We start from the raw sequence: 18,829 nt of genomic DNA, 5'->3' as shown, positions 1-18,829 counted from the left end.
CAGGCCACTCTTGGTGATTTGTTCTTTTCCAAACCCTGTTTTTAGCTTCTATCTCTATTCTAACACTAAAAATATTCATATGATTTTTTTTTTTAAATACTTAAAATTGTGTTTAATTTACATGCTTATTTTACTGTAAGGAATTTGTACAATTTCATTTAATCGTGAGCCACATTACATTTAATTCGATGCACGATGCAACATAAGTTGTACCGACTGATAACTTCATCAGCTAATGGACCAATCAATGTATCCAACAACGGCATGTAAATACTCCCCCACCTCCAAGTGATTAGCAAATGTAGTTTTTGACTCCAAACAGATTAAAATGAGGCCTTCATTTGCATAAATACTGTCCTGAAGCAAGACTATTATTGTACTGCATTATCTTCATACGGATAATGGGTCTGCTTAAGTTAGTGTGTGTGTGTGTGTGTGTGTGTGTGTGTGTGTGCTCTCAGTGGGAGTTCCTTGACAAGGCTAGCATTATGTTTTGATTGGAGGTATTTCAGCTGTTACTCTCCAGAGAAACGCACATAACCGAGCCTGAATGCAGCTCAGGGATGACAGCAGCACTCATAGCTGTTCTCAGACAATCCTACCAGGGCCGTCAGAACAAGCCATACGTGACGTTTGAATCGTCTTTCTACAGAGAAACGCATGGGTTGGAATCTATAAAAATGTGGTTTTATCATTTGTTTCTGATGTCCATTTGAAGGCAGAGGGTCTCTCTCTTTCTATGCCATGGTTGGTGCTCGAGCAAGGATGAATCTCACTGTGAGATCCAATGAATGATTCATAATTGACACGTCATTTAATCTGCTAATTTAATGCTGATGAGGTAATCTTCACACTGGTGTCGCAAGGAAAAAAAATCTGAAGAACTTCTGAACAGGGCTTTTCAGATTACGCAGAGTTCCCTGCCATTGTTTCCTCGTGGTTGTCGCTCTTTCACTCTCACACCAGCTTTTTGTTGTTTCATCAATAACAGCAACTCCTGTCTTTGTAAGGCTCTGTCAGCACATTCAGTTCAGTGGCCCAGGAGTCAGTCAGTTACGGCACTGCTGCTTCTTTCCAAAGAGAATGTTACTTTTCACATTTTGATATTCTTTAAAGCCCAATCTTAAATTCAAAGAGTATATTGTATGTTCATTGATGGCATTTGATCCTGCAGCTGGGATCAAACCGGTGACCTCACTGTCTCATAGGACTGTTTTATTTCTGGCAGCGTTTGGGATTACGTGTTTGAGGATAATTATTTACTACAGCACTGAGCACTGCGGAGGCACCAGGCTTTTCAAAATTAAAATAATTACGTCTGAGATCGTCTCATTTTTAAATAGCTACCATGGGGCTGTCACAATAACAGATCTTCACTGCACATCATGACCGCAAGAATTCAAGATAACCATAAAAATCAAGATATCATGGAAAATTTGAACAACAAAAATAATAACAATTCTATCAGTTCGCCTAAAAATTTGAGTTGTGAGGTGAGGAAACGAGCTATAGGGATATATCACCAAACTCTTCAGCAAATTGTTAACAATATTATCAAATATGTATTAACATAATATTGTTATCTTTTAAATATCTGTCCATCATTACCAGCATATCATGACACACTAACTGCCAACCACCCAACATGATTTCCGTTTCTTTGCCTTAAAGTTGGTAAAATTTGATCAAATCTGGCCTCACTTACAAAATGTTTTAGTGGCCCATTCGGGAGCATTTATGATGGTTTAAATTTATCAATCGCGCAAATGCAATCCTGTGTTCCACTGGTTAGGATCCGCCATGTTTCTCCCCGCATCTTTTTAACCTGATGTATGGAGGCTTTTGACTGCTGGTTGGACAAATCAAGCCATTTAAATGTTTAGAGTGCATCCTGAGGTTTTGAGTCACAGAAGAGAAGTGACTAAGATGAGTAGCAAAGTGATTTCCCCTCTCCCATCCCAAGTTTCTCTGCGGTGCATGTCTCACCGCCTCAATGTGCCTCTGGGTAGGAGGGAAAAATCCGAGCAGTGGCTGGCATTCTAAATGCTGGAGATTAGCTTGCCATGTCAGCTTAGTATCCGCCCAGATTCTGCTTCTCTGTCGCTCTGCTCCCATCCACCCTGCCGTCGTCGCTCTGCTACTCAGCAACAGCAGCGCCTTCTCTACTGTACTTATTAGTGCACTTGAGAGAAACCATTTGGGGACTGTTGGTTGCCATGGCACCCATCCCTCCCTTCTCATAAGAACGGCACTAGAGAGAGGATAGTCGAGTGTGTGACGGGAGATGTCTGGCCATGAGAAAGTTCAGCGCAGTCCTTTGAATGAAAAACACAGCCGAGTCTAAATTTAGGAAACAGGGTGCGGCTGTGTGAAGAAAGGAAGATGATGTTTGCCGCATTTTTTCCCTTCCTAAGCGCGATTGTTTCACAGTGTTCCAGGAGGAATCGGGCACAGTGACAGAAGCCTCAAGGGAGCTCCAGGAATGAAGGGAATGCAGTGAAACTGTGCAGAAAAGGGAGAAAACTGTGTGCAGCAAATGCATGTCGGGTATTTGTAGCATTAGTGTGAAAATACTTTGCTTCCTATTCCCAGGGAACGAGAGCACAGAGGGGAGAGGGCTTGGTGCAACTCCCTCATCTTCAGCTGGAGTTCAATCCCTTCACATGGCCGAAGTCAATACAAAGTTCAACCGTAAATCACCTTTTTGTTTCATTATACGGTGCTGCTTGTTATCAGCTTTATACAAGTTTCTCTCTGATGACGATTGGCTACGAGCTTCATCTATTTGAGAGAAATTTTAAAAAAAAGTGCTTTGATTTACCGTTTCATTCATGATCTCAAAAATCCAACCAGCACGACTCTGGAAGTGTCAATGCGAGTCCCCGTCAACTTCCAGAGGATCCAAACTTTCAAATCTTAATACTTCACAATGAGTGGAACTTAAAATATGAGTAAATTTAGTGAGATAATGTTGCAATTCAGCTCATTGAGTAGATTCACTTCAAGTAGTCTCTCACGTCGCCCTCTCCTTCAAGTCAACCTCTGAAACAAGCAGCAGCAAACAAATTGGGTTTGCAGCGACGCCACTGTGCTCAGACTCCCCGGTGCCTCATCCTCTCTGCACACGCTGCTTCGCCAAAAACATGGCCCAATACGCCTCATGTCAGGTCAATTATCAAGTCAAATCAATTATGTTTTTCTGAAGACAGTTGATGAGAGAAGCTACAAACATACAACACATTTAGTGATTTTTTTTTAAACGAATATATTAAATATTCATTTTGCTGAAAGAACAGACCAGGAGTTGGAGCCCACGTTGGTGCTCACATGACTTCAGAGACATGCCGCTCTGAAGATTTTCTAAAACTTTTTTTGTGTAGGTTTGACAGTGATTGGGAAACGGAACACAAGTTTTTCCATCCAACGCTGATACTCTAAAGATGTAAGTGAAGCACTTATAGATATAAACAAACATTCCTTACTTTTGAAGACCTCAGCAATAAGTTCACACAACCCTCATTAAAGTTGCTACCTTATGAATTTGTCAACATTTTACAGAAAATGAAGTTTGCGTCGGTGGCAGCAGTCTCGCGAGTTTGGGAGGATGCCTGATCAATCATCCATCGAATCATTTTGTAAACAATGTATCCGCTGTTACAGCCGCAAGAGTAACGACAGTCGATAGCTGTTTGTAAAAACTGTAACAGCCAGAGGATGAGGACAAATGTGCTGCACTTTGCTTCAAATCCAGCGAATCTTTTTGTGGAACAGTGACAGTGATATTCATATGCTAATCATACATTACAAGGTACAAAACCTAATTATGCACATTGCAGGAGTTTTCTGATATTCAAAAGTGGTGGAGACAAACTTTCAAGCAGGCAGGTCTAGCTCAGACAAACTACTTAGGAAAGCTCAACAAAGTACAACATATTTATTAGAGAGTGTAGTCAGTCAACACACCAAAGCCAGCAGAAGCTCCAAACATCACACACAAAAGTATCAGCTGTAATCTAGCAGGGAAGGATAAAACAACAACAAGCACTACAGGTACGAGGGCTCAGGGACGGACAGCGATGGAAGTGCACCCCATGGGGACAAGGACGCTCTTCCCCAGGACACATCACAACACAACAAACTACAGTCAGCTAAGGGCATCAAACAGAGAACACAGCGCTGATCTACTAGACAACACACATTTTCAGCTACCTTCAGAGGCAAGACAGCATTACAGGTTCTGAGGAAGGAGCATGACCCACAAACAGAGCACAACACGGCAACAGAGCAACACTGAGCCGCCTCTAGCGCATAGAGCAATCCGCTACAGCGAGGATAAACACAAGACTGAAGCAAAAGATGAAACTCACCGTGTGGTATCCCCGGGCTATGGGCGGCTTTCCGGTGGGGTACGGATCCACCGTGTCGATAATTGTCTGCCTCTCCCCTTTCTGGTTGATCTTCCGAAAGCGCCGACGGGACTGTCTGTGGGAGGCTTGTCGCTGGAAGTACTCCTCATTTTCATCCATATAGTCCACCTGGAAACGATGGAGGGAGGGAGAAACAAGAGAGGGGGGAGTGACTGTCTTCGTCTTCATTCACGCACTTCCCCACCCCCCATCCCCCCACAAAATACACACACACACACACTCTCTGTCCCATCAACCCCACCCTCCTACACTCCATCTCTGATTCCTCTACCTCCTCGCAGCCTCCCGCCCCTCTCATTGCGTAAAAATAGAAGTGTGTGGGGGCTGCACGATGCACACCTACGTCAAAGAGTGCTCACAACACAAAAACTCTCAGGGCTCCCTGAATTTCTTTAACATATTAACTGCAAAGACATTAAAAGTTAAAGAAAGACAAAAAAAAAACACAGGTACATTCTAAATAAACAAGGACGAGAGAGGACAAAAATCCACATGGAAAGAAGCACGTATACACTTCAGCACTGCAGTCAGAGAGGCCATCTTCCAGCGATATTCTTGAGCATCTCTGGCTGGATGCTATTTAGACTGCACCACTCTGATTGCAGACAGCTTTGGGTCCAGATGGAATGGCATATTAAACTTTGTTTTATTTTTATTTTGGGGCCTATTCCTGCTCTCCTCTTGTTTGCTACTTTCACTGGTGGCTTCACATTTCACAGCACTCAGCCTTTGGGATTACACCACTAAAGTCTCTCTCCGCCGTACCAACTGCTGCCATGACAACAGCAGGGGAGCCGTGTATGAGTGAGAGCATAAGTGGGATTGTATGTCTAATTGTAAATCTCGGTGTAGTGTGTGCATGCATATGTGTGTACAGAACAAACACATGATCAGCTTCTTTTTTCTGTGTTAGTTTCTGTGCATGTAACTGCATGTGCGTATAAGCACATCAATCTCAGTGCAGAGGAGTTATTCTAATATATATTCATACCCTGTCAAAAAAAAAATAACAAAAAACAGTCCCTCCTTCGTAATCATAGGACAGTTTGGCACCTATAAAGCCAAAGGAGCCAGAAAGTGTCTGCAGCAGAGAGCAGAGCAGCGGGTGTTATCACTAGTTGTGTGTGCACAGCTGATAGCTCTGAATACCCCCATCATGATGAACACACATTCAAACTACACAGCAATTACAAAACATCTGCTGCCACAGTATCCTGTACAAGAATGAGAAACGGGTCTCTTTTCGCAATGAGGAAATTGATGAAATGACTTAATTTGCTCTTGCCAAAGAGAATCCAGGTCTGTTGGCTCGAGCTGCGGCAGTCAGTCAACCATCGAGCCATCAACAGCAAAATGTGAATGGAGATTTTCACGTGCATCCTGTGGTTTGTGTTTACGAAAAACCTTCTTTTTTACACCTGTGTTCCTCAACCTGAACATGTGACTATTACATAAAGGTGTGGACGCAGCCACTGTGACATCACCCCTCAGTTTATCATCAGACCTTGGCCACTGTTTTTCTGGAACTGGACATGGTCATATTTAGACAGGAGTGCAGAGCCGTGGCGGTGCAGGTCATCCTGATTCAGTGCTGCAGTGGTAGCGACTTCTTTATCACAAGGTCGCCACACTAAGCCTTTGTTATCATTTTTCCTCTAAATAGGATCATACCTGATTAAATGACCATCACGCTGTATTGATGACGGTTTTACACAGAGGACTCGGACCATGAAATTCAATTCAATTGTCAAGCAAATTTTAGGTGAACCTTGGATATGTTGCAAAAAAAAGGAAACGCGCATTAGGAGCATCTCCATCAACCTTTTGACGCAAATAAACTAAATTGCATAATGCCTGGAAATGTTATTGAGAACTTGAGGGGGTTTTATCATATTTTTCTGTTTTCATCAACATTTTCTAATGTGATACTGCCAAATGTGCACCAGAATGTTCTGTTAGAAACCGGACTACAGCTTCTCAAGGTAAAAATCAAGTTTGAGAGAGCTAACTTTCTCATAGACTTCTTAATAATCTGATTTATTTTTGCACTCAGCCCCTGCTGAACATCAGAAACAATGCGGGTTCAACATAAGTCCGCTTCACTTTTCCAAAAGAGGCGCCCCCTTTCCAGCCTTTGCTATCTCGTGTCTGAGAACAACACTGATGTGTTGCTGAGCTTATCCTGGGCAGAGGAAACTATTAATGATGCTGTCATGAGAAATTTAGGACTTGACACTTTTGGAGTTTGGAAGTACTTCCGTCTGAGTGATCCATCCTCAAACTATAAAGAAGTGCAGAGTTTCTCCTCCTGTATTTTTTTGGAGAAGTTTCACCAGCAGCTGTTCAAATTTGCAAAATATCGTCACCATGAGAATAAAGTCATCAGCATAGCTGCATCTGTTCTGACTGGCAGGACTCAGAGGGCTTCAGTTCAACAGACAAATGTATTGTGCTGCCACCACGGCTTCCATGTCCTGCTGAGATGGGAATGATTTGTTTTCAACAATGTGTACTATTAAGCAACATTTGATTTGCCAAAAACTGATTCACACCAGTCTCCACCACTCTCAGACTTGAGCAACCACAAACACTGAAAGGATTCCAGGATTGGATGTTCGGCACAGTAAAGGTCAACTCCGGTCGATGCACGGTTGATGATCTAAATGGTCATAACTCGCTTATAATACGTTCTAAAATATAAAAAATGTAACTGTTTCTATGCAATTCTTCTGACACCAGAATCAGCTGCTTAAATACAGTTCCCACAGCATCAAATGGAGAGAACTAAGATTAATATCAAAGAGAGATTGTATCTCTTAATTTCCTCAACTGGGGTACATCAGGAGAAGTTTTTCAATCTAGAAGTATACTTGCATTTTGTGCATGTTGGCAGTTTTTATTTCTTTATTATGTGTGTATATATATATCTGAGGTAGCTCCTTTGAAATCTGCATGGAAAATTCTAAGAAAAAAATAGGACTCACCACAATCATCTCTGAGGGTTCCAGGACGATGCACTCACATCCGCGTCTCAGGCTGCCTGCCGATCGCTTCCCAAAACTAGCAAAAACACATGAGATGATGAGAAAGCATGAATTTTTTTTCCAGTTCTTCGTAACACATCAAAGTGTAAGCATTTCTATCAGTGTTAGAGTAGTGTAAATCTTTCCTCCGAGTTATGACTCACACCGAGAGCGAGCAGCACATGAGGATTGCACTGGTGTCTATACAGGAGTCTCCCTGTTCAACATTTTACATATTCAGAATGGAATTTCTGTAAAAGATCTCAAACAGAGCAGCACTGGAGGGACAGTTCCTCCTTTCAGCTGGGCTCACTCCCCCCCGAAGGGAAACTCTCGCCTCTGGAAAAGTCCACTTTTATGACGTCACAATTTGTACAGTACTTGCTTCTAATAGACTGAAGGGAAAGATTAAAAGCAGTATACACCAAAATATTTCAAAGACGCTCAGCAGCCGTGGAAATTTTTAGCATGAGGAGACGCAACTTGTGGGTTTGCAGAAGAATGTGGCCTTTGTCCGGGCGCCCAGCTTCAATGCAGGGGCACAAGGGCTTCCTTGTATGACATTTACAACATCTTTGGATTAAGAATGTGACCCACATTTAGTTGATTTGCTGATTGTTTTATAAAGATAAACTCAAGTGACTCCAGAAGAACAAACTGCTGTTGAGGTTGTGTGCATCATTTTTCTGCATTAGGAGTGACGAGCTGGGATTTTACAAGAAATCCAATCTCTCTTCGATTTAGTTTGGGAGCTGACAGATTTGTTGTGTAATCAAGAAGGCAATCAATGGACAATGAATTCCAAGAATTCCGTTTTTTTGGAGAAGAAAATAATTCCCAACTGTTCAATTTTCAAAGACAGACAAACCTTAAGACTGCATTATTTGCTGCTTACCCATCACACTGGGCATGTCTGTCAATTCCATTTAGCGCAAGCGGAAAGCGGGGCCTTTCAGAGTTTTAGCTGTTTTGTCAAGATGACATTCATCAAGAAAATAACTCAAATCAATAGAAACAGAGAATTGTTGACTGCACTTTAATTTCCAAGGGTTTATATTTCTAATCGGCTCATAATTCTGAGTTGTCATTTAAAAAGTTGGCCCTATTAGGGTATTTCACCAATAATTCTCAAACTGTGTTGCAATGGTCAGACTGCGTCGAGTAACTGCGGATGTGGAGAGTTCTCCTCCCAGCTGTGAGCGGGAGTGTGGCTACCTGCACTCAGGCTGCGAAGGTGGCAGCTTTCATCAATTCCCTGACATGGGCAGACCTCAGACGTGAGGTCTAAATGCTTCAGAGGCCTGCTGGGCCTGTGGCTACATGTTAGGAGTAAAACTTGGTCAGGCTGGAAAAAAAATACCACCCAACTGCAACCGAAGATGTAAATTTTGGCTCAAGCTTGTGAGATCCTCAACAGCCACTTTGGAAAAGGGCAAATAATGATTTTTGCGGTGTTTTTTTTTGTTTTGTTTTCGAAGAGTCAATTCAGCTGGCTTTCTCTTCTCTCTCTGCCTCTTTTCACAGACAAGCCTTTGTCTGGTTTTGTGTGTGTGTCTATGTGTTTTTTTACTTCTGTCAGCTGTTATGTTGTATCTCTGCCAGTGCTGCTATTTCACTTGACAAATTTGTCAAAGATTCCTCGTGAACAGTCTATCCAATAACATTTCACAGTTAACTACTGAGAAGCATTAACTTGAACCAAAAACCATGTGATTGACTGCAGCAAGCAGAGAGAATGGAGGTAGAGGGGCTGTTAATGCTGATCGCTGCTGTTTGCTTTGCCTGAGCTTCGGTTTAATGCTTTTAACTTCTGTCCCTAAAATACAACAGCCTGAATTCCACCACAGGGCTAAAACCATGTAGAGCTTACTCAGTATTTTCACTCATTTTGTCACAAAAAGACAAAAACATGCAAGACTTCTGCAATTTATGCCCTGCGAAATGTATTTGTCAGTCAGGCAGCAGCTTCAGAGAAACAAATGCTTTTGATCTGGTTTTACAGCCATTTGGAGTCTGTAGCAGCTTGGTTCCTGTTGAGCCTCTCGGCTCATTGTACCATGGAAAAGGGAGCAGTGATTCCATCCATTGCACATCACGAAACACGTTGGGCCACCAAATGCAAACACCGACGTGACATGTTCAATCATGTTCCTCTATTACATTCCTGACATCCGTAATCCAATCCTCCATTTTGCAGGAGGCAAAATGCCACTGGCAATGTGAGATATTAACGAAGGGATTATGGAAGTGTAGAGTGAGGGGGCGGGAGGGTTTTTTCTCACACAAAAGTGTCTTGTTTGGAGATTAAAGCCTGCAATGCTCTATGACTAGTGCTGAGCAAATATAAAAGTGCCAGACCTGCTGCGTGGGTGAACTTTCCTCTTTTTTTTCCCCCCTGACAACAAATACAAACATCTGATTCCACCATCAGATGGATGAGGATGTGATCATCTCTGCAATGCTCTCATACGGCATGCAAAGTCTGACCCATGCAAATATTTAATTTGCATTCGCTCGACTAATGATGCCATAGTATGTGCACAATCTACTTTTGTTATAAATAATTCAAGCCAACAGTTTGATATAACAGATGTGTTATATCAGCAGCTTGGCTGACAACGTTACAAAACCAGATGTGAGGATGAAATAGATGAGAAAGGTGTCATAAGCCTGTACAGGTGTGCAACTGTGGTATTACAGAGCAAAGAACTGAGCAAAGATTTTCCCTGTCAACCTTTGCACACTTACATTCTGCTGCATTCGCTCTGCTCCATTTTATACACCAATAATGCTTCACAAGTGGAGAACTGCCCTGTTTAAGCCTTAGAAATACATGAATACGGAAGAACTTTGCATATGAAAGACACAAACCAGAAAGACCAAAAACTATTAAATTCGAAGCTTTACAAATCAGGAAATGCAATAGGAATTTTTTTCCTTCAGTTGCCTTTCATGTCTGATAGTTTAAAACCAAGACAAGGCGACACTTGAAACGCTTTGAGCACAGATATAGATACAGATATAATCTCTCAATGGCTCAAAGTCTTTGGGTTTAAGTCTGTCCGTCTAATCGTGTTTGTGTTGTATATATGAGGACTTCCATGTCACGAGCTATTCTTTTTATAATGTAAAATGATGGATTCAGCAACACACATTTAAATATTTCATTATATATTAAAACCTGGCTGATTCTTCAAACAGTATTGTGTCTACTGTTCTGTGTGTTATCTATACGTAACGTGTCGTAAACGACATGAAAGCCAATAATGTTCAATTAAAAGAAAAACATGTGAAAAACACAAGACACGTGAGTCACTTAATGACTCAACAAAGCTTTAATTGCAACGTCTACTGAAAGCGAAGTGGGAGCAGCAGGCTAATGTTAGCACCACTCCTAGCAGCGGGGAGTTTGTTGATGTAGCATTAGCAAGAACACCCACAGCTACCCAGTCATTTATTTAGGTTTTTTTGAGAAATCCCGATGGCTTGTGTTGCACCGCTCACTTGGTCTGATGTGATTAACAGCAGTTTACAAAGAACTGGCAGCTGCTGGGAAGTGTTGGTATGCAAGAAAAAGTCATGGTATGCACCAAAAGAGTAACGTGTAGAAGTGCTGGTACTCCATAAATGACGACACACATTTATTTTATCTTTTAAGGAAATCATTTTTTTCTGTATCTTTAATATTCAAAATTGGAAGTATAATATGTAGAAATACTTGCAACTATTCTGTAAAAAGTTCCCGCATTTGTTTCAATCGTGTCATCAAACGGTTTCAGACAGGCCGCCAGTATCTTTTCCACATTACACGCTGAAGCTCAGTTGACTGACAGCCTCAGTGGCCCAGCATTCCCCCCCGTTACACAACAAGCCTGGGTGTCTGGAATGTCATTCCACATACATCACCAGCCTTTCACTCCCTGAGCCCGGGAGCCCACCGCCAAAGCCTCAAATCTATTCTGCTGTCTGACCGAACCAGTGCTCTCCCTAATCTGCACCCCTGGTCTGAGCTGGAAGAGGGTGGATGGCTGGGGGGGCTACTCACACTGTTAAGCTGTTGAACAGAATGAGTGGTGAGGGGGCATACCAGTTTTTTTAACCCATCAGGCCCTTAAGAAGGACAAAGATTATACTTCCCTGGTTATGCAAGACTTCAGAGCCAGCAGGGAGAAGGAGACGCCAGGGAGGAGGGGGAGGGGGAGGGGGTCTCAGGAGCGATTGGCCATGACTGGTCAGTCAATGAAAACAGCCTCCTGGCTTGAGGGATTTACCAACATCCCTTTAAAGCTACAGCTGACCACCAAACCACCTCTCACCTTGCAAACATAAACAGAATTCCTTCACAGCATGGCTGCTCCACACACACATCACCCAAACCTTTGACCAGCCACTTCTGAAATAGAAGCTGACACTGCTGCCAAGAATTTACAATCGACTCGTGACTTTTGCTTCCCAAAATAAAAAACTTCACTGACATTGTAACAGCAAAGAGAAGAGAAATGGGAACTAAGGCAGAGTGTGCTAGCTGTTCAAAACTTTTCCAGGTCATAACAATCAATCATCGCCGCGTCTAACATCCATTTCAACTGCAATCTCCCAGCAGCATGGACTCAATCTTTGTTTTGGCTTCAAACGTGGCAAACATGTGTCTAACGCCCTAAATATGAAGAACACACAGTCTTTTTATTGGCAGAACACTGACAAAATCCAAAATAACATCAAAGTCAAACTTCTCATTCCAGACTTAAAGGTTTTGCTGCAACCAGCTCCCGCCTTGCAGACAAAACAGATTTCTAAATTACAACCCAAACAAAGGTGTTTCAGTGAGCCATACGTGTGTGTAGAGCCTCAGAGCACTTACCCCCACCACTCCCAACTGCTCCCAGAGTGACACCGCCACCTGATAAGAGGGTCCCTCCTTCTAAAATATCTACCCGACTTTAGTCCAGAGTAAATCAGAAAAGCATGTTTCAAGTCCCGAGACTTCGCTGTGACTGTGGCTCATTGTCCTGCACACACCCCAGTGCTGCTGTCCGAGATTTGTGTGTGAGAATGAATGTGGCTCTGAAAGTGTGCGCGGATCAGCCTGTGGCCAATGGCTCTGCCCCCCCCCTTCTCTCTCTCTCTCTCTTTCTCTCTCTCTCGGTAATGTGTTCAGTTGACTACAGCCAGCATTCCAGCGTACGACTCACTTCCTGCTACAGAATGAGAGGGTGGAGCGTGTGCATGAGTTATGTGGGTAGGTTTAGGCGGCTTTTGTCCTCCCCTTTCAGTACAAGTTACTCATAAATGCTGTGACACCACCATAAATCTAAAAGTACATGTAATTAAATCAACTGAGCTTTTACCACTAACTGTATAATTTAATAAATTGTCCCTTTCAAGTTTACTTCAATGTTCTGCTAGTCACAACCAGATTAATTTCTAAGACTAATGGCATGATGCAGTGTCAACTCCTTGAAACCTTCCTGCCTGTTAAATGCCAAAGTCTTCAAGACTCCATATAGACTTTCTACTACATATTTGTAGTAGAGAGTTAAATATCTACAGTGTATCTACTGCATGACTTTATGGCCTCACATCCACACAACTCTGGAATTGTTTAAGTCCAATACACAGAGCTTTGGAAACCCTGCTGCACCCCATTGTGGGTTGCTGTGTTGTTTGGACTCTTTGTGTGTGACAATTGTGACATACAAAGAGTCCATCACCAAAGGTTATAATGCTCCAGTACAGCTCACGTATGTCGATATATTTGTGCCGCATCCTCTACCTACCAGTGGGGTTCTGATGTCTTGACCATCGTGTACTCGTTCTTTCAGTTTCAACTCATTGCTGGTCTCAGCAAAGACATTTCTGGTTTCCTTCTCGAACTCATGTGATTTTTTTGTTGTTGTTGCAACTTTTAACCAAAATACAAGCTGCCACAGAGAAACTACATATACTGCTTCCTGTTCATAGTGTCCCGTGCATCCCCAGAGAGAAGTCAGGACATATACAGAGGGTTTACTACAAACGAAAGTTAGTCTTGAAATGGTCCTCGGAGGTCGTGATCATTTCAAAATTCCAGTTTTAAATATAAATGTATTTTTGCGGATCGAGTCTCTAGTGCACCAGAATGCCTCTCCAGAGCTGCAGGAAAAAAAATGACACAACCGGAGTTTTACTTCCATCTCTGATGACCTGATATGGACATGTAACATTGGTCTAGTACGCCATTAAATTCTAAAACGTAACGCTGTGTTTTACATCAGAACAGCTTAAAAAACAAACTACTTACCGCGAGTATTACTACCTTTAAGGGGGCCTTCATTATACTGTATCATATTGAAACAATGGCTGCAACAGTGTATCGCCCATGCATTTGGATGCACCCTGATGTGTAGGTCTGAATTTGTCCTCCAAGACATTGTCAAAAGAGGCTAAAAACTACAGTTCAAATAATTGGATTATTTCTAAAGAAGATGTGTTTGTTTCTACCTTTCAATTGGGGGTGAAGATCAACAATATAAACAAAAAAAAAACAAAAAAAACAATTATCATATTAATATTGCCCAGAATTTCACAATTGGTGCAAGCCTAGTTGAAACAGTTTAATGTTTTGTGCAGTGGAGTCTTGCTTCACAGGCCGTTGTTAATTAATTTATTGCTTTGGTACAGCCATTCATGTGAACTGCTGCTGGCTAAAAGTAGGAACGCTGTTTTTAAATGTTCTCCTCTAACAAGAGGAACATGACTCATATTTTCACAATCGTTTCATAAAACTGATAGTAACTATTTCACAATGCCTTTGGGGTTATATGCTTCCACGCACCTAAAATTTACTGAAGTACCAAAGGCCTGATGTGAGTATATTAGTAGAGGTTTTAATAATGATTGAACTGATAGTCACTTCATTCTCCATCAGCCTCCTCTGTGCATACACTAGAAAGAGATTAGTAAGATCTGTATTTGCATGATTAAATAATATACTTTAAGTAAATCAGAAGAGTCTGCTGCTTTGGATAGAAAAGAAATGGTTTGAGCTCCACTGAGCTTATTTCCCAGTGCTTTATACATGCAAAAGCGAGGAGGAGGCAGACATTCCTCTGCTAATTTAAACTCTGGTTGCTGCTATGAGCTGATTCAGTTAAGGGTTGTGGTTTTGGTTAGCTAATTTAAGAACCCAAGCTCAGGAAACTGTTCAGCGAATTACCAGAGGACAAGATCTGACAGCAGGCAACTGATAGTGATGATGATGCAGACGAGCTTCAGGGAGTAGGGAAGTGGAACCAGTATGGGGTTAATAAGGTGTATATCAAGTTGGAGATTCATAGAGTTCACTAGAATGGGATATTACTTCCGATATTTTCTGATCAAACATGCAGAACAGCAAAAAAAGTCACATACTGATTTCTCAGTAAATAGTTTTAGAGACGCCATTGCATTAGTAACTTTTCTGAAGTAAATGTACCTCTAACTCAACAGTGGCAATCATCTTGTTTACATCAAAATACTTCGATGCACATTTTGAAGTGTCGCATCAGAAAAGGTTGACGGAAATGGCTAAATTTGAAAAAAATAACTTCAATTTTGAAAAAAACAAAAACATAACCCACCAAATTTGAGTTGAGTTTCTTTTCGTTGAACGCTTCCAAAGTTTGCCTGAAATTCACTGGACAATAAAAAGGAAACTTAACCAGTAAGACGTCTCTTAACCATCAATAAGAATCCATCAGTCGCGTCATAAACTCTCTGTATCAATACCTCCTAAGACTTCAAAAAGTGGTAGAAAAGCACAAATTGAACTACATGTTTTCTGGAGCACATGTGCTAATGTATGTCACCAGTTTGTTAAGATTTATTTATTTATTTTGGTCACACCTGATGTCACAACAGCCTCTGGGGTAAACAGGGCTCAGAGCTCCCACTTCTTTACTTAATGACCAAGTCATTCATCTTTTCCTGGATCACATCTCTGCTCAGCTACTGGGGAGGCGGGGTTGGATGGGGGAGAGTTCAGCAGAGAGGGAGAAGCACTGAGAGTATGATGGATGCATATCATGCTTCCAGTGTAGATATGAGCAGCCATTTCTGGGCAGGGCCTGTGTGAAACCCAATTCCACCACATCTTTAAAAGCTTCAGGAAGTCCCGCTGGACTCCATTTACTTCCCTATGTCACAACCCATTTCCCCTCCAAGCCATTTTGCCTTCATCATTTCTCCTCTCTATATACTAGGTGATGAACTGTGGATGTGTTTTTCCTTTGTTAAAATGGCCATTACAGGGATACTAAATGAAATATATTGCAAGTATGAAAGAAGAAAGTGTTGAACAAATTGTGTACATTGAAAACGGCATCGACAATAATTTTCAAACTATAAAGAGCTTGTTCTGGCTCTGAGAGGCTGTTAATAAAAACACACACAACTATTACTCCGACTACACCAATTACTCAGGATACTAATTCATGCAAAGTAAGGAAACACAGGCAGATCATTTCAAATGTGTTACGTCTGTGACGGCAAAACCTTGACAGTTCTTCCACTGATCGCTGGACGTGATATTGACAATGTCAATTGATGAGTATCATGCTGACATAACAAGGGAGGCATGGCTGAGTGGGGGGGCATGGCTGGCATCCCACAGCCCCCCCCCCCCCCCCCCCCCCCCCGGACAGTTCAAGTGGGCTTGAGCAAGACACTGCAGCCCCACATTGCTCCGGATGAGCTGGTTGATACCTTGCATGGCAAACTACCTCCGCCATGACTGGATGAATGAGTCAACACTGTAACGCGATTTGAATAAAAGGCGCGATATAAATGGCGATCATTTACCACTCATCACTGTTGTGACATCAGTCACTCCATTTATATAAGAGATCATTGTTCTGCTTTTCAATTCTTCAACTGAAAACATTCCAAGTCGTTCAAGAGCTGAGTGAGTTTCAAGAGCTGCTTCGTCTCCTTCAAATCCCATGACAGTCATAGGGGCACCGATGTAGAAACAGCTGGGACATACTTAAATGGAATATAGGGCTGGACAACACACCACTTTTTTTTTCTAAATTCAATCATAATTTTCAATTAATAAATTTTTGAAATTGATTATGATTGATATTATAACAGCCAATGAGGCGTCAAGCCAACTCATCATCCCAGAGTCCAGACTAACTGGTTGTACTGGAAGATACCAAAGGTGTGGCAAAAGAAGTTAACATCAAGTACCCATGTGTCTAAACTGTTGATGTTACATCTTAGGTCATAACACCCGGCTCTTCTCTGAAGTGTTTTGTTGATGCTCAACAGATCTAAAGGCTTTAATGAGATAATAAGCTTTGCGTTGATCTACCAGTGAGGCTGTCTAACCAATCGTCTATGATTGTGACCAAGTTTATAAAGACGACATTTATAAATGACTGCAGCCATGGTTACCAGAATCAGCACTGGTTCAGGGTTGGACATTGAGTCACACATCTCTCTGGGTGGAGATACATCAAATTGGAATTAATGAGCAACCCGATGAAGGCAGATTGTAGCGTTGCCTCATGTCAAATATGTTTGGTTCAAAAAAGCTGCACTTGGGCCACAGATGCTCCCTGACAGCCCGGCACATTGACCTTTGGCCTCTTATGTCTGGGGCTTTATGTTCGATGGCGTTAAAAACAACATTGTGCTACTTAACAACAAGCTGCTTAGTTGGTTTAGGCTGAAAGTCTATTGCGACTGACAGACACAACGGTGTTGTGCGGTCCGCTGGCCTGGCACCACTCTAAAACCAAGCTAATTATCAATCCTACACAGTCTAAGGTAGAAGACAAGATTCCTCCGTGGGCTTCCTTCCAACATATGCTTAGTAAACATTTTCAGAGCCCTCTCTTCCCCAGTGACTACAGTCAGGCATTAACTTTAATCTGCCAATACCTGCAAATCCCCCTCCAGCATCCCACACGCACTTTCACCTTGGCAAAACTGAAAAGGTTATATCTAAGTGCCAGGCTGGTTTTTTTTTTTTTTTGGCATATTTCCGATAGTCTTGTGTTTCAAATGCCTCCCACGTGCGTGCAAATCCAGAGAATGGCCGCTACCGACCCCCACTGCACTGCCGGGATGGTTCTGGTCCAAGAGCTTAAGTGACGGCCTGGATCTCTGAGTGGCCGTAGGTGTGTTATGCAAGCTAATGGATGAAGCGCTCATTGTTTTCCAGACACCCACAATGTTGGTTCATGTAACAGAAGCACTTGTGAAATCCCAGCTTTGTAACATTTCTGTCTTGGCTTCAGAGGTGGCGATGGTGAAGAGCTGGAGAGGGGAACATGAATCTTAAGTCCTCCGAAGGTGTTGGACATAATTATTATCCAAGGCAGAAGAGGGCCTGATGACAGCATTGCTTTTCAACCAGACACGTGTTGACAGTCTTTCACTGAACGGAGCTGCTCAAAAGTAATCTCTTTTAATAATATACGGAAGCGCTTATTTTAGTTCATGAACTAAACTGCATGTTGCACTTCCACTGCTTTACTTCCTAATTTTGCTCTTAGCATTTTCCTCAGGAGGAACATATTTATTTGAAGTAATATTTTTATATTTGGAAGCAGTACGCAAGAGAGGGCTTGTCTCTCTACAGTTACAATTATGACAATGTACACATTGCTAATTATACTCTTATCTTTTCTGAAATAAATTGTGATTGTGCCTTCATTCAGCCATTTATACAACAGACCTTGTGAGTGTTAAGTTCCTCTACAGTGGCAAGAAGATTACGCTGACGCCGTGTCTGGTGACTTGCAATAAATCCACTAAACTCTGAACTTCATGAACTTTGTTGAGCTAGATTCAACGATTAAAACCTAAGCAGTGAAAACAAATAATTTTGCAGCAGGGTTTTCTTCAGCCTGAAGATCAGTGAACATAAACTTTTCCTTTTCATCCAACATACAGATGTGTCCTTTGCAACTCTTCAAACAGTGAACAAAAAGACAGTTTGGGGCAAAAGGAATCACTGTTGTTTACTCCTTAGAATAAGATCGGTCTGAGACAGAATACAATAAATTAGGCTCGCTCGCTCTCTTGCCAGTCTTGGATTAACATTTCTCCTCATTTGTGACAGTTCAAAACAGGCTTTCAAGACAGGATGCTGCTCTCATCTTGGTGCCAAGATCAGGCCTTCAAAAAAGCATCAGCAGCCAAGATGGCTGATGATCTTACCTGCTCCTGGGAAGAAACATGGACTCCTTGATGAATACAGAGCCGGATAAAAGGATGTACCAGCAGCTCCCAATGTCATCAGGGCTGGAAAAAGGAAGATAAGAGTACATCAAATTCTGACAAGAAAAGGTCGAAATATAATGATCATGAGCAGTGAATTCAGCGAACACCTGATAACAGTGGATTTGAAAT

At 42.0% G+C, this 18,829-nt stretch overlaps 1 protein-coding gene across 9 annotated transcripts in view; it reads right to left on the bottom strand.

The window, feature by feature from the left end:
- The window catches only part of rapgef2b (Rap guanine nucleotide exchange factor 2b), a 104,946-nt gene that overhangs the window by 49,748 nt on the left and 36,369 nt on the right, over positions 1 to 18,829 (bottom strand). For all 9 annotated transcript variants that reach the window (XM_086222201.1, XM_086222202.1, XM_086222209.1 and 6 more), the window contains exons 4-6: positions 18,638 to 18,721; positions 7,412 to 7,487; positions 4,368 to 4,535 (exon numbers count right to left, since the gene is read on the bottom strand). In XM_086222201.1, the coding sequence (XP_086078327.1) occupies positions 4,368 to 4,535; positions 7,412 to 7,487; positions 18,638 to 18,721 (328 nt within the window). The remainder of the gene's footprint in view (positions 1 to 4,367; positions 4,536 to 7,411; positions 7,488 to 18,637; positions 18,722 to 18,829) is intronic.

The sequence above is a fragment of the Aulostomus chinensis genome, chromosome 13 (genome assembly GCF_037954235.1).
Source record: "Aulostomus chinensis isolate RoL2024-O1b breed Wild chromosome 13, RoL_Achi_v1.0, whole genome shotgun sequence".
NCBI classification, from domain to species: Eukaryota; Metazoa; Chordata; class Actinopteri; order Syngnathiformes; family Aulostomidae; genus Aulostomus; species Aulostomus chinensis.
This window is presented reverse-complemented; position numbering and strand designations above follow the sequence as displayed.